Raw genomic sequence first — 14,620 nt, forward strand, 5'->3', positions numbered from 1 at the left:
CAACATTTTGTAAAAGACGTGTAGCAGTGTTCTAGATCGTGGTGGAGCAATTGTTATACAGAAAACATGGGGGGAGGGGAAAGGTGCCGGACAGCATGACATGGATATGACAATGAGGGATTTTCAAGGTGTATTTCATTTTTCATTTTAACTATTAAAACTGAAAAGAGAAAAAATACAATATAATTTATCAATACAAGTTGAGAATATTAGTTTGTATTCGTGTTTCGCCACTCGAGGTTTTTTTGGCAGTCTTTTTTTGCAGAGATAAAATTCGTTCATTAAGTCAATATTTCCCAAGCCCAACTTTCTCTTTTGATGAGCCCAACTTTCTCTTTTGATGATTTATATACTAAAATATTGTTTTAACAATATATTTATTTGCTGTTGTTGTTTTTATATTACAGACAAATACGTGTATGAGTCTCACTATACAATTTACAATGGCAAAGGTATACATTAATGTAGGTGTCTTCTGATAGATGTAGTTGTAGGGGACCAGATAAAAGTCTGCTGAAGATGACCACCTGTCGGTACAGATCAAACAAACCGTATAACAAGACTTAGTGTCTTAATGGTTAAATTAATTTCGTTTCAACTGTAACAACCATGTTGACATAAATTTTACGGACGGACAATATCGTGTTTGATTCTTCTTGCTGAAGTGGCCGCCGTCAGAATTCACACCAAAAAGCCAGACATTTCAAACCCAAATGGATTTCCATTTCCATGATCCTTTCAAGCGTTTGTATGTGGTAAACATAAACAGTTCAAATATATTTTTGCACATAACTCATTAACGTGCATTTAGTTTGATGTCGTTAATAAATATTGAATACGTTTTAATATCATGTGCAGTAGGTATTCGATGCCAAAAACAAGCCCGATTCCTAACTCGTGATGTGGGATACGTTTTACCAGAGAAGATGTTTAGTTTATGGTGTTGGCAATTTTTGAATAGGAAATAAATGTTTCACTCACGACCTTAATGAGTAATATATTTTACTAGCTGATAAAATATATACTCTGCATTTTAAGAAGATCTTTAAGTGCATATGTATATACAAACATTATGTTGTTGCTCTATGGTGACACAATAAATATAAGTTTATCTTTGTTGTCCTGTTATTGTGCTTCTTTTCTCTAAACTACTTTAGTAAGATAACATCTACACATTCACGTATATGTTAAACATTCAGTTTATTCACCTTGTGGTTTTATGTGATGTTGGTTCTTTGGAGGTATTGTAAACTAGCTTCCTTTAACAATAAGTTTGTTCACAGCTGGTGATTTTTGATGTCGTTGGTTCTTTTTCGATGTTGTAGTCTAGCACTTTTAAACACAGAAACGACCATTGTAGAATATGTTGAAATAGGAAGTGCCAGTGTTTTCATTTCCTGATCATCGTGTTAGCGTATAAATGGAACTTTGGATTTCTCGTTGGAATATCCGATTCACTATCAGGGTTGACACCTTCTGTAACTCCACCTTGTCCAGTTGCAAATATGCCGGTGTAGGTATCACTCCTATCACTTTCCTCCGTGTGGGTGGTATTTAATGTTTCGTATCGTCCTGGCTCACCTATTTCACCTCCTACAGCATATAAAGACGGTCATTTCAATCTTAATACTTCAATGTTTAATTTCAATCGTTTTAAAATGATGCTATAGTACAGAGCCTAAAATTAGTCTTGTAACTTGTTTGAATGCAAACGGTTAAAGGTCTAATACACCTTCTGTACATAGCAGCGCATACATTTAACGATAACGGTATTTGTATTTTTACAGCCTACTTCGTCCGTTATATCATAAGTCAAGCGTTCTTCACAATTGCGAAGCAACAAAAACTCATTCAATATATTTTAGAGAAGTTCAACGTTTCATAAAAATACATATCGTATATAGTAACAAAATTGGTAGCAAGAGCCTACTTTTCAAGCCCCCTTTTCTTGTATGTCTTACTCACATATTTCACTAAGATTTTCTCACTACATTGTTCCATAAAATAGCTATTCAAAAACAACACATGTTCATACAATCTTTACTATTCAAAAACATTCGCTTGGTATTTAATTTGATGTTTTTGAGATGGACGAAGCTGATGACGGCATAGTTCGTGGCCCAATCGCTTTGCAAGTTTGATGAATGTTTAATTGTTTACAATGCCATACAATCCTATTTATGTTGTATTGATAATTTCATTGTAATAAAAATTCATACAACAAATATTATTAACAAATACTTTCTCTTGGCCTGTGAAAAAGGATATAGAGTCGAAAGTGATAAATATCTAATAAAAGCTGATTTTGTAATCGAGATTTACTGAGTAGTTATTCCACAAAGTATTCATAATGATCAAACCAGTCTCAGCACGGTTTTCGGTTAGTGAAATCTAAGGTCGTTTTGCTAGATAGACATGACCGGTCTGCCTTTTGCTGGGTGTGTACAGGTCCTAAAATAAAGACTTTTTAGCTCATTCGTTAAGCATGTTTCCTCTTGTTTATTATATTCTTAATTCGTTTAATATATGTTGTTAATATGTCAATTTTGAGTCGAAGAAGTATTACAAATACGACTAAGATGTCTTTTGTGGTATCATGTAAGCGTCGTGGTTAGCGCCCTCGTTTCTCAGTAAGGCGTACCGGGTTCGGTTCCTGTCGTGCGTGTATTTGTGTTTAATTTTTGGTCACCAAGCCGAATAATTTGGATTTTTTTACGGTTATTCCGGTTCCCTCCATTAACACAAGACCACATTCTCGTGTAACAAGGTGCCAACAAAATGATTAATATGATGAAGTTATAACTTGTAACTCAGTCGTTGAAAAAAACGATCACTTTACTATCACATTACCATTGTTTGGCACTGCAGCACACACAACTGGCTGAGATGTAGGTATTTCGCCACTGATTTGTTCTTCATCTCTTGGCTTATTGCAGCATAATTCGTTCCTTTAAAAATAAAACCATGAAACAATGAAACTAACCTTTAAGAAACAATTATATTCTAAACTTTTTGGCTAAATACAAAACTTTACTAAATTGTATTATGAATAGTGTTCGTTATCAATAAATATCTACAAACTACCTTTGTTTGCTAATGATCACAATAACGAAAACAGCAATCACTACAAGAACAGCACCAACTGCACCGCCAACAGCCGCCCCAAAGTTTGGTCTATCTGTATCTGTATGTTCATCGTTTTGTGCTGAATATATATGTAATTAAACAATTTTGTTTTTCATAAGAAAAACATTCTAATGGAATTACACATCAAAATATGACGATAAATTAGTGATAGAATAGTAATAGAACTTCTACGTATGACTTAGTAAGACTAATTCCAAGCTAGGGTTGGTGTGCAGAATATTGACGACAATAATACACACAGTTACGACTAGCTGGAGGCTATCATTGCGAAGGATGATGTTAAATGTGTAATTTAGCAGTTAAAGTCAGAGAAGTGCCTAGTCTGGATATGCTTATTCATAATTACAATGAAACATGTTACCATGCAACTCCTCACGGGAATATAGGGTGTCAGACTAATTCATAAAAGATAGGAATAACACTATAAAGAAGCTCACCTCCTTTTAAGATGTTGGAAAATGCGTAAAATGATATTTCCTTCTTATTAAAGAAAGAGGTAAGCAAACGTTATGTGCTTAAGTCATAAATTGGCAAGAGAAACGGGTCTACATATAGATATCCTTAGGAGTGATATACTATACACGTATTACTTATAATATTGATTTTTGGCACTTGTACTGAATAACAAAAATGACATGTCAATAACTATACTGTTGGAAATTAATGTCAATTCGTCTAATAAAAGTGTAAATGAGTATGATTTATATATAATTGTTTCAAATCTCATATCTGTATAACATAAAGTTTTTTTATTAATTGAAATATATGCATATTCATCTCATGGCTATATAAAATAAAATATTTTACCAAAGGCATGTTTGTCTATACATACTTAAACATCCGTGCATTTTGTCAGAAATGGAGAAAAATGTATAATATTTTAATTCGTTATTCTACAACGTGTTCTTGGCCGATATTCACGAATAAATGCAAATTAAGTTTGGGTTTGAGAATAATATCGTATGTCAAGGTTGTTTGAGCCAAAATAATACGTCAATGGTTTGAAGAAAGATAAATAACACCATTGGCAGAACTCACATGTACTCAAACAGTCGTGACCGTACCTCCCGTCGACACAAACGTCACATGTTTCCCCTTTGTAATATTCTTTACAATCACAATTTCCATTGATTGAAGTGCAATCATCGTGTACACATCCAAGACTACATGGTTTAGAACAGCTCAACCCGTACCGACCCTCAATACAAGATTCACATTTCTCCCCTGTGTAATTGTAACTACAGTTGCATGATCCATCACGCGAACTGCAGACTTTCCCCTCACAACCTTGACTGCATTGCAAAGAACAGTTTGCTCCATACATGCCATCTACACACGAATCACATCTGATTCCTGTATGATTCGGTTTGCAAGGAAAACACGTTCCACCATTGTAACATTTATGGCTATCGCATCCAGAAGAACAGTTCTTGTCACATTTACTATCCAATCCATAGTAGCCATCTTTACAAGAAAGACAATTAGTATAGTTGGTGCATGTGCATGTTAAAGAAATGCATGTTCTCTGGCAATATTTACTCGTGTTCCAATACCCGGCTTCGCACTCATCACAGTTTTGCTCGGTAGTGCAGAAACAATGAGGATAAAAGCAATTATTGCTACAAATGGCACCATACTTTCCGGGTGGACAGCTCCCACAAACCACAACAGTTATTAAACACAATAGTATCGAAGCAAGAAAAATAAACATTATGATTATTATATTATGTTTAAAAATGAACCTCAGAAGCTCGTTTACTTATATACTGACGATATGTACAACAATTGTTCTCCACCTGCTATTTGAAACCAATATCTTTGTTATGATTGATCAGGAAGTGAAATAGCCTTTTAATATTATGGTTTACATATTTTCTTAATGTGGCAGTGCCAAATATCAATAAATGATTCACAAACATTATGTCTGTACAATATAAGTACAATATAATTATCAGCTTGTAATTCGTTTTTTCATAATTCGCGATTTTTTATCCATTTTTCTTATGATCCCAGATGCACTAAAACATTACAAACTTTAAATAGAAAGAGCTTGCTAATCTCCTTCCTGGTATGCTCACTTTTATGACTTTAAGTTAATCGAATAGGTTAGAGAACACCCTTGTATTGTTGAAATGTGTGTTCAGTATTTTGTTTAATAAGTAATGCTGATACACTGATCATCAGTAGTAAAGACAAAATTTTATCACATCACTTTTTTTCTGTTTTTATAATCAAGGGTTCCTTGAGTGTGATAATTGACAGTCATTATACTACTGTTTGTTTTCGTCAAAACATAGTTCCACATTCTAGCATATACTGTGTTGTTTAATACATCCGATATTCTTAATTACTCGATTGTATGGCCAATTTGTATGCATGCTTCTATTTTTCATGATTTTATACTGTATAAATGTATGTGTTTCAAATTTCAGTCGATGCTTGTCTTAGAGAGATATTCCAATGCTCATTAACTTGGACTTGGAACAGTACATATCTGCAAGCGTACATTGTTTGAACCCCATTTACATTTTGGTATGGCTTTCCTTAAATCGCTCGTACACAGGATGTTAAGAACAATTTGGTCGTAGAATAAAAAATATGAGCTTGCTAGCAGGTTAAAATATACACTTTCTCCATTCCACGAGTAGTTTAACTGATTAGCGCTAGTGAAGGGAACAAGCAGTTGTGTTATCATAATAGTGGTGGGTATATATTTTACCTTTATTTCAATCAGATTATTATACGATTTCCCTTTTTGAAGGGACCCATTCATGTTTAAGTATCAAACACTTTTCCCAGATTAAATGGAAAACAAAAACATATTCAAATGTTATTTTTATTATCCATTTATTTTCTTTTATTTTGAACAAATTGATCGATTAATTTATTAATTTATAAGCTAAATAAGCCGTCTTCTTTGTAACAATACGATATAATAATAACTAGATGTAGAACATCATACAAGGAATATTTTAAGACCGATTTACTTTTAAATTGGACAAATCAATTAATTTATTTATTCATACACCGAATAAGCGGTCTTCTCTGTTACAATAAAAAAAGATTATTGGAATTGTATTTACAAGCAAGGTAAATGGTCAGAGGCAACATGTAATAGACCCGTGTATATTACCTGTTCAAAATTGACACATGATGACGAAATGTACCATCAAGGTCATCTGGACAGTTTTCTGACAGTGCTTGGGTAATATTATAATATTTATAACACTTTTTCTTCTGCATCCTCTCTGAAAGAAGACTGTACGCTTCTTATTGTATACTGAACTTTTAGTAATACAAACACTGTACATGAATGCTTGAATGCATTCATACTAACAGATATGATTATACATTTAAAAACATTTATTCCAACAATACATTTTATGATAAATATTTGCATAAACTTCCGAAAGATAGACTTATTAATATTACATAAGTCCATATATTGTTTGTGATATAAGACATGAAAATGATTGCCAGGTTCGGATGCAAAACTAGATCTCAGAGGGTAGCTCACTTTGTGGACAAAATTTTATGCGAAAAATATGCGTCCCTAATCTTGAAACCAACAACGCCTCTCCTAACTTTCTATTGCAAGCCTTTTACCCTTTTGTTGAATAACGGCATTTGTTTGTGTTTTAATGCATGACGTTCATTAGCCAGGGTGGATAAAAAAGTCATATTTAGGACCAAGGGCCAAAGAGTACCTCTCTGTTAACCATTCATAATGAAATTTGTTTTACTGTAATCATTTTTTTGTACTTGTTCCAGGTCTATTACTACATTTATCATGAGGTTTTAATATAACAACTCTTGGTAAATTAACTTTTTTGTAGTGTAATGATATTTTTTGGATGCAAAGATATCGTGAAGAAAACGTTCATATAATGATTCTCCTTAAAATTGTTCCCACTTGTCCCTATACACACTAAAGGCCAGTCTTCTACGTTTGGCACATCCATTCTTATATATTTATATACTGGTATACGAATTCCCTACTGTGTGCATTAGCGTGTCGAAATAAGACAAATATTTTCTTTATCTTGAACAGACTGTTCAGAGGAAATGAACAATTATACTCGTGTCATATATATGTCACGTTGACAATGAGTTCGGGTATCCGTCTATCAAACCCAAAGCCCGTCGTTAACGGCGTGTTCACTGAATAATACCAGTTTTCCATTGTTGCTAGTGTATCAAACCATTTTAGTTTAGCTACATTATTTACAATTGTAATTACTAATAATGAAATACTATTAGATACTTAAAGAGCTATTTCTCATATTGTTAACATGGAGGTAAGTAATGAATTTAGGCATTTTGAAAAAGATACAAGACGCCCCGAGCCACTTATTTCATGATCAGGGGATACAGACTAACTAATGTATGTCTGACACAATGACAGAACGGTTGCTGTTATTTGAAACTTGTTTCTATCATGGTTTTGGAACCGGAATCAGACATGTGTGTGCATGTGTTTTTACAACTTAGTACGAGTACACATTAAATTGACATGTAATGAAATATTTAAAACAAATAAAGGATTCTCAATTCCGTTTAACCAGTATTAATGTCAAATAATAATACATCCTACATGAGCATTCATTTAGATCAGAATTCATTTTGTATCGATGGACAGTGAGCTCATTGTTTGTGACTTATAAGTACTTGGGTTGACAAATAAACGATTTGTATGTCCGCAAAGTGTCATAAAGTTCGTTGGTAGAATAATGGTACATACATGTACAACTTAATGAAATACATTTTTATTTTAAAACAATTATTTTGCTTCATACAAAGTGTACATGTATTTCATAATTAGAAACAGAATACGTGTACATATTGATATTATCATATCAATAATACTGAGTTTGTCAGAGTAAACGTTTAATGATTTCAAAATTAGTTTTAACTAGCAGTTTTAAGTCAATATATCTAACTTTTGTTAGTATCATATATATTTAAAGTTAAAACGTCTGAGTGTATGATACCGAACAGTTTGGTAGTAATATATGTTCACACTGTCTACGGCCTTCAGTTATTGGATGTATAAAGGTCGTGAGCAAAACTTTGATAGAATCATCCTCCTTCATGTCTTTCCAAATCCCCTACACACTAAATCATGCAGCTAATGACACAAACCTTCCCATTGCCAAAAAATAAGTCAATACAAAAAGAAAGGGCAAAGCCGTATGAATAGGGAATTTGAGTATATAAGGGACCAGGTAAAATGGATGAATTACCAATACGTTTGAAAAGAGATGTGAAAATAATTGTGACGATTATTTTATAACAACGAACAACAACACAAGTTGTTCTGAGCAAAATGGAATGTCTTTACGGCTGTCACACTTGATATAGGGGATCATTTTGTCCTCAATAGGCTATCTTTACATTGTTATTCACTTTATAGTGTATTTAACGTATGTTATTCTGTTTTGTTAAAATATACCGCCCAAAACAACTCGTTTAGAATGGTTCACAGGTTAGGTTGAGTGTCTTTTATTGGATGTCTGAAGGAAATATTGAAAATACTTATTACACTTTATGAACTTCGATTTCGAGGAATGAAGTATAACTGCCAACAAAAAAATGAGTGTCAGATTTATGCCAAATACACTAATTATTTCCTCCAATATAGTTTGCAGTAATGTATCGTTGAAAGTTCTGCTTTTAGGTTGCGTACCATATTCCGCATTGTATAACGAACAAGGGCAACTCATTTGATAAGCGAATTGTTATACACAATTGGATCACTCTCTGTTGTTTCTGAGAAATGATATAGAGGATATTTGTTTATTTCAGTGTGAGATCGTATTTTATTTCACGAGTGTCATAGAAAAACATATTTTCACGAGTGGCGAAGCAAACAAACAAACAAATTTTCTGTTTCTTTTATGCTTATTTTTCGGAGTTTTATTTGTTTGTATTTATTTCTGAATTACCCCCTTTTTTGAAATGAGTGGGCTTTACGCCGCTACCCGTGGGGCGTCCCTCATGCATAATCATAGCTGTCTACTTTTCTACTTTCGGTTTGCTGAGAAATAGTTCTCTGCTATACATTCTTATAGCTTAATATTCTCTCGTTTTTATTGCAAAGCTTTATGAACAGTAAACAATTAAGTATTATTAGTGCACAAGATGGGCATGAATACATAACCAAATTACTACGCCGCTATTTAAAAAATGATAATTTGGAAGGTCAAATGTGTTAGCAAAACAATTGTGGATACTCATTGGATTTTAACCATTCTTCTTAGTTTAAGACTGCATGTACGCGTGTTTTTATAGTAAGTTAATATTCAATCATCTTACTATCAGAGACCAGTCTGTTTCGCTTTAAAATGTTTGTTTTCCAGATAAAGAGTAAATGCCACGCTAGTTTGTTGACACATTTTGAGGTGTGCGTGGGGTAAAAAATATCGGATCTATCTGTAAATTTTTGTGTGAATTCTCCAGGAAGCTCATTTTAAGTACTACAACGGTTAACAGTTCAAAATACATTTGAACGATGATATAAAATTTTATTTATGTTCGAACAGTTGTTTTTGTCTGTAATTTGTTTGGTATGAAAGCAAATGTTCGAACATTCAGCTTCAAAGATCAGTAAAAGGTTTGATAAACGGGATAACCGGTAATAAACGGTAAGTTGTTAATTTCCAATTATATATTTATTTAAATTGATAAAATATTTCTTTATTTTTTTAAACGTTTTTTTAAATAATATACTGAAGTCCAGTGTTCTGTTTTGATCAAGGCAAGTACATGTAACAACAAAGGAATTTAAAAGTAGTTCTGAAAGTTAATATTTTCACTCCTTATTTTGCAGTGAAAATATCAAATTGATATTTTCACTGTTGTTATTTCACTGTTTAAACCCCATATTTCATCGTAAAGCATGACAGAAAACTTTTTCTCCCACCTCAGATAAGTAGATCCAAAAATTTGACCATGCTAGAAATTCTTATCTTGCCCACCAACTCCAACACTATTACAGGGAGTGAAATATAGCGCATCTGGTCATTAACTGTGTACATTTATGTTATAGATCATCCCTGATAATCATTTCACAAAATGCTAAAAGCCAAATCAATAGAAATTTGTAGGATCTGTAGATTATTTTAATCAGTTGTACAGAATGTCAATATTTAAGAATGAAACAATGAGGTTTTCACATCTCGATTAACATGATGCCAGGTTAAAGGTATGACCTCGGCCATAACGTTACAGACTGTTTAAGATATTCACATACTAGTGGCAATATGTACTAGAATGTTACCCATCACCAAAACGTTCAGGTTATTCATATGAAAAAAAATTTCACATAAAACTAGGGATAGACTTATAGATGGATGCCTTAAAGGGTCAAGAGTTATGCTCCTAGTGCGACCTAAAACCGCAGACGAGCATTTGCGTTCGCTCCGTGACACTCTTACGTTTTCATCAGGTTTTAACCAGTCGGGCCACATTATCACGAAACTACTCAAGTCAAATCTTTATCGCATTCTCAACTGACATTTTAATTAAACAATTTGACATTATTTAATAGTTATTATGTTTTACTTTTTTTCTGATGCATTTTGTTGAGCAACAAATTTAAGGTGGTCCAAGTCCCTTATTTCATGATCAGGGGATGGAGACTGACAAATGTATGCCTGACGCGATGACAGAACGGTAGGTGTTATTTAGAAACTTATTTCTATCAGGGGTTTTGAACCGGAATCAGACATGTGTTTTTATCACTATATATTGCATCACCTTCAGTGAATTAAGTTATCTATTTAGATTAAAATATCAATGTTCCAATTTTTTCATTGAATTTGTCAGCGTTTAAAATTAAAAACGGGATGGATACAAAAGCATATATTACCTTCTATGTATTGATATATGTATATATCATGACCTCTGTGGATTAAAATTCTGTATCTACAGTGCGAGATACATGTATAATTCAAAACTGAAAAATGAGAACAAACATGTTCTGGTTGTATACAATTTTATTGACAAATACATATAGGAAAAACTATTTGTTTCAGACCAAGATCGAAACATATATTTTACCAAGTCAGACCTTAAACTTTTATTTCACAATTGGCAAACTATTTACATTGCTGTTTCATGAGGTGAGCTAACACTAAAATATTCTATATTTTCATTTTCCTGCTTATTTTCCATGAATACCAAATGAAATTTGAATTTACAGAACAGCCAATTTCAGAAATGAGTTCGTGGTAATTGTGACTAAGCATAGACGTTTAATTTTGACGTGTTTTCAAGCGGGCCTAACTTTCGAAGGAATTTAAAATGATATTTTGACTGTTTTAAAAACTTCAATATCATGTTTTTTCACCGGCAAATTTCTGAAAAAACACCAGAAAGCATATTATTAAAACGTATTAATAACTACTCTGTAAAATCTGATATATTTAAAGTTGCATTTTTAGTTATTTATAATAAAATCTGATTATTGTTAAAGCAAACTATTTACAATATGCAAAATATAAACAATACACTATTCGATATTAAAAACTCATTTTTCACAGCAATGGCGTCTTCCACATTACTGAGTTAGTTCTGGTAGTAAAATAGATCAGCTGAATGACACAATTGCTCTCAAAACTAGAAATGTATAAACAGGTACAAATGCCGGCGTGATTAACTGTTAGTACAGTTTATAAAGAAATGGAATTACACTACAAAATAGAACTATAGGTAATAATATAATTTGATGATGTAAAGTTGTAATAAGTGCTCCCATCATGTGTGTTTACAAACTCCAGTAGACAATCGTAGCAGAACTGAAACTGCTCCTTCAAAAAAGAAAATGTTATAGTATAATTATTACAAAATTCAACACTGTTAACTGACGTCTTTTGAAGAGGACCAAAATTGATACCTTATCATTTATATCTAACAATTGTGATATCAAGAGATGATGATTTCTTGACAACATCTGATTGATTTTGGCTCTCTTGAAACAAGCAATCTATCAATACTTTTGTTGATTATCAATGTGAAAGCTATCTCGAAACGTCGGAAAATATATCGCAGCAAAAGTGAAGACAGCACAAAGTATACTTCTCATATGATCTTTTGCCGAACAGAATAGTAATGTTGAACGTTGCACTAATTATTGGGTGTTTACCTTGCATGGAATGGCAGTTGTTCTCCTGCACCTGACCTTGCGAACTGCATTCACAACACTGGCCTCTCCTTCACAGGTCATCTTCTGTATTAAGAAAGACACCGCACAGAACAGACCACTTTTGCTAGCACCGTCCCTGTTAAAGGAAGGGAATGAGCTTATTGTAAAAAGGAGCTAAATATTTTATCATGTGTGTGCAGTTTTCCACAAATATTTAAATCTATTGCTATATGTGATTTGTAAATGTACCAGTTTATACTTCTTTGAATAAAATTAACATTTGTTTTGCTTTAGCATAAAAAATGAGCTAACTAATGTAAATTCTTTCATAAAATCATTAACAAAGTATTTAATTATAAGCAACCACCTCTGAGAAACACTTGGTAAATGATCGTATTATTTAAGTCTTACCAATAACAAGTATCTAAAACGTTATGGATCACATTGATTAGTATGTGTACATACAGACAATGAATGAGAATAGGCCCATTGTATGGAGACGAGTTTGCAGCTACTTCCACATCTTCAATGAAACGCAGGAACGTTTTAACAGAGCGGGGTACGGCCTTCTCCTAGTCCCAGTCAGTAAATTGAAGGTGCGGTACAGAGTGTCCTGTGGTTGACTAAAATAAATAAGAATCATGTTCTAAACTATATCTGTAAGAAGTTGTCACACGTAGTCCTTATTGAACTGGTAACATTTCTATAATTGTTTCGATTAAAAAATGCGGTAGTCAGTTTAATAACATATACACTATTTAACTTGTTCTCATGAAATCATACGCTGATATCATTTAAGCTATTACTTTCGAGAGGAGTTCAGAAACGTTGATATTTCCGTGCTACGATGATTAATTAAAAGATAAAATGTTGAATAGAGCAGTTGGTAAGAAAACAGATTGCTGTTAATGATGATTTTGTAATAAAACATGTAAACGAGTTTATGTCATGCATGCCCATACATTGTATACTGCTACAGGTGTATAATACTTGAATACTGTATTAACCCTGTCGTAGAATAGTTATATTTTAAACCAACGCTCATATCGAATTTTTTAACAAACATACCTGTATGCAGGTAAAACTAGTTATACCACTTACTTATAGTTTTAATATGATGCATTGACAATACTTGAATGATTGAGGGCAACTGAAATACGAATACCAGAATATGTTCGCAATAATTAAAACGTTGAATGGATTATGCTGTTTATTGAATAGCAGACAAAGTTTTATTGAAAATGAAACACAAAATCTATAAACATTCAAAGGCTAAATAAAATGTGTTCTTGTAGTGACTACGGCGTCAGTTTCATTTTTTAGGTTGCCCCGTCTTGGTAAACATCATTTCACTAAAATATCACTACAACAGGCAAATGCAATGTTTCTAAATAGAAAATGGAACACTAAGAAAAGAGATTCTGATGAATTCTTTGTTGTCTTTTATTTTAAATATTATCAAAAATAAGTGCTTCTTGTACAAGCCACATATTTCTGAATTCCATTCAACTTACAATTGCATTTTCTATACAATTTTTACAATAACTACCCCCGTTGCTCCTGAATGTTCAATTTTCAGTGTTCTCTTCGTGAAGTTCGGCTGCACCTCTTTCTGACTGCTTGCGGTAAATGAACCACAGCTTAGTACTTGATTGTCGGCAGGAAAATACAACACAACATCCTAAAATTAGTATACGTTCAATGCACAACTGATTTTACATGAGATACAGTGTTTCGGTTACGCACAAAAATAACGACACAAATACATGATGTTTTCAGATACAATTTTGTTTTGTTCATGTACCCTTTTCCTGTCCTGTTGGGGTTCAATGTTTACAATACAGGAACAGTTCTCTTGCATAACAAGGGTAGTATGCGTCATGCTAGAGGCCATATAAACTCGACTTCCATTACGATGGCTTACAAAAACGAACAGATAACAGGAATAGAAATTTGAGTATTTGTATAATTGTCGTTTATAGATTAAAATGTACCTGACTTTGCGTCTAAATCTTGTTTTTCAATGGCTTTAAATTTGCAGGATGAAACATAAAAGAAGGAAATCATAATGAAGAACAAATATCGCCGATCGAATGAATCGTTATAAAAAGGCCTAAAAAAGCATACAATATATTTGTGCTGCCGCATTCGGTCGTCAATGATAAATAACGTATTATGTCTCACTTATAGACGACACTAAAATTAAATGCCTAATGTCGTCTAAATTTATTGAAATACTGTCGATATAACCCTACTTTATCCAGTTAAAAAGCAAAATCCGATATCGAAATCGGGAAAATAATAGGTAGTAGTCACGGCACCGACCCA

General features: G+C 32.9%; 1 protein-coding gene and 1 long non-coding RNA gene across 2 annotated transcripts; both read right to left on the reverse strand.

The window, feature by feature from the left end:
- Window positions 1–1,108: 1,108 nt before the first annotated feature.
- LOC128205794 (multiple epidermal growth factor-like domains protein 10) lies at window positions 1,109–5,154 on the reverse strand. The gene is made up of 4 exons (XM_052907756.1): window positions 4,186–5,154; window positions 3,085–3,205; window positions 2,851–2,948; window positions 1,109–1,593 (listed from the first exon to the last, which is right to left on the reverse strand). Exons 1-4 carry the CDS (start codon window positions 4,856–4,858, stop codon window positions 1,391–1,393), a joined length of 1,095 nt encoding a protein of 364 aa, XP_052763716.1. The 5' UTR covers window positions 4,859–5,154; the 3' UTR covers window positions 1,109–1,390.
- Window positions 5,155–11,281: 6,127 nt separating this feature from the next.
- On the reverse strand, window positions 11,282–12,879 carry LOC128205808 (uncharacterized). The gene is made up of 3 exons (XR_008256335.1): window positions 12,758–12,879; window positions 12,293–12,428; window positions 11,282–11,957 (listed from the first exon to the last, which is right to left on the reverse strand). It is a non-coding gene; the product is annotated as an uncharacterized LOC128205808 (long non-coding RNA).
- Window positions 12,880–14,620: the final 1,741 nt, after the last annotated feature.

Source organism: Mya arenaria, chromosome 10 (assembly GCF_026914265.1).
Source record: "Mya arenaria isolate MELC-2E11 chromosome 10, ASM2691426v1".
Classification (NCBI taxonomy): Eukaryota; Metazoa; Mollusca; class Bivalvia; order Myida; family Myidae; genus Mya; species Mya arenaria.

Bases quoted from the DNA above. Each gene is read 5' to 3' on its own strand.
- LOC128205794 (XM_052907756.1), bottom strand. From the start codon at position 4,858: ATGTTTATTTTTCTTGCTTCGATACTATTGTGTTTAATAACTGTTGTG. The intron at 2,949-3,084 runs GTAGTTTGTAGA...TTATTTTTAAAG, and splicing joins GTGATCATTAGCAAACAAAG to GAACGAATTATGCTGCAATA. The intron at 1,594-2,850 runs GTAATGTGATAG...TATATGCTGTAG, and splicing joins TGCTGCAGTGCCAAACAATG to GAGGTGAAATAGGTGAGCCA.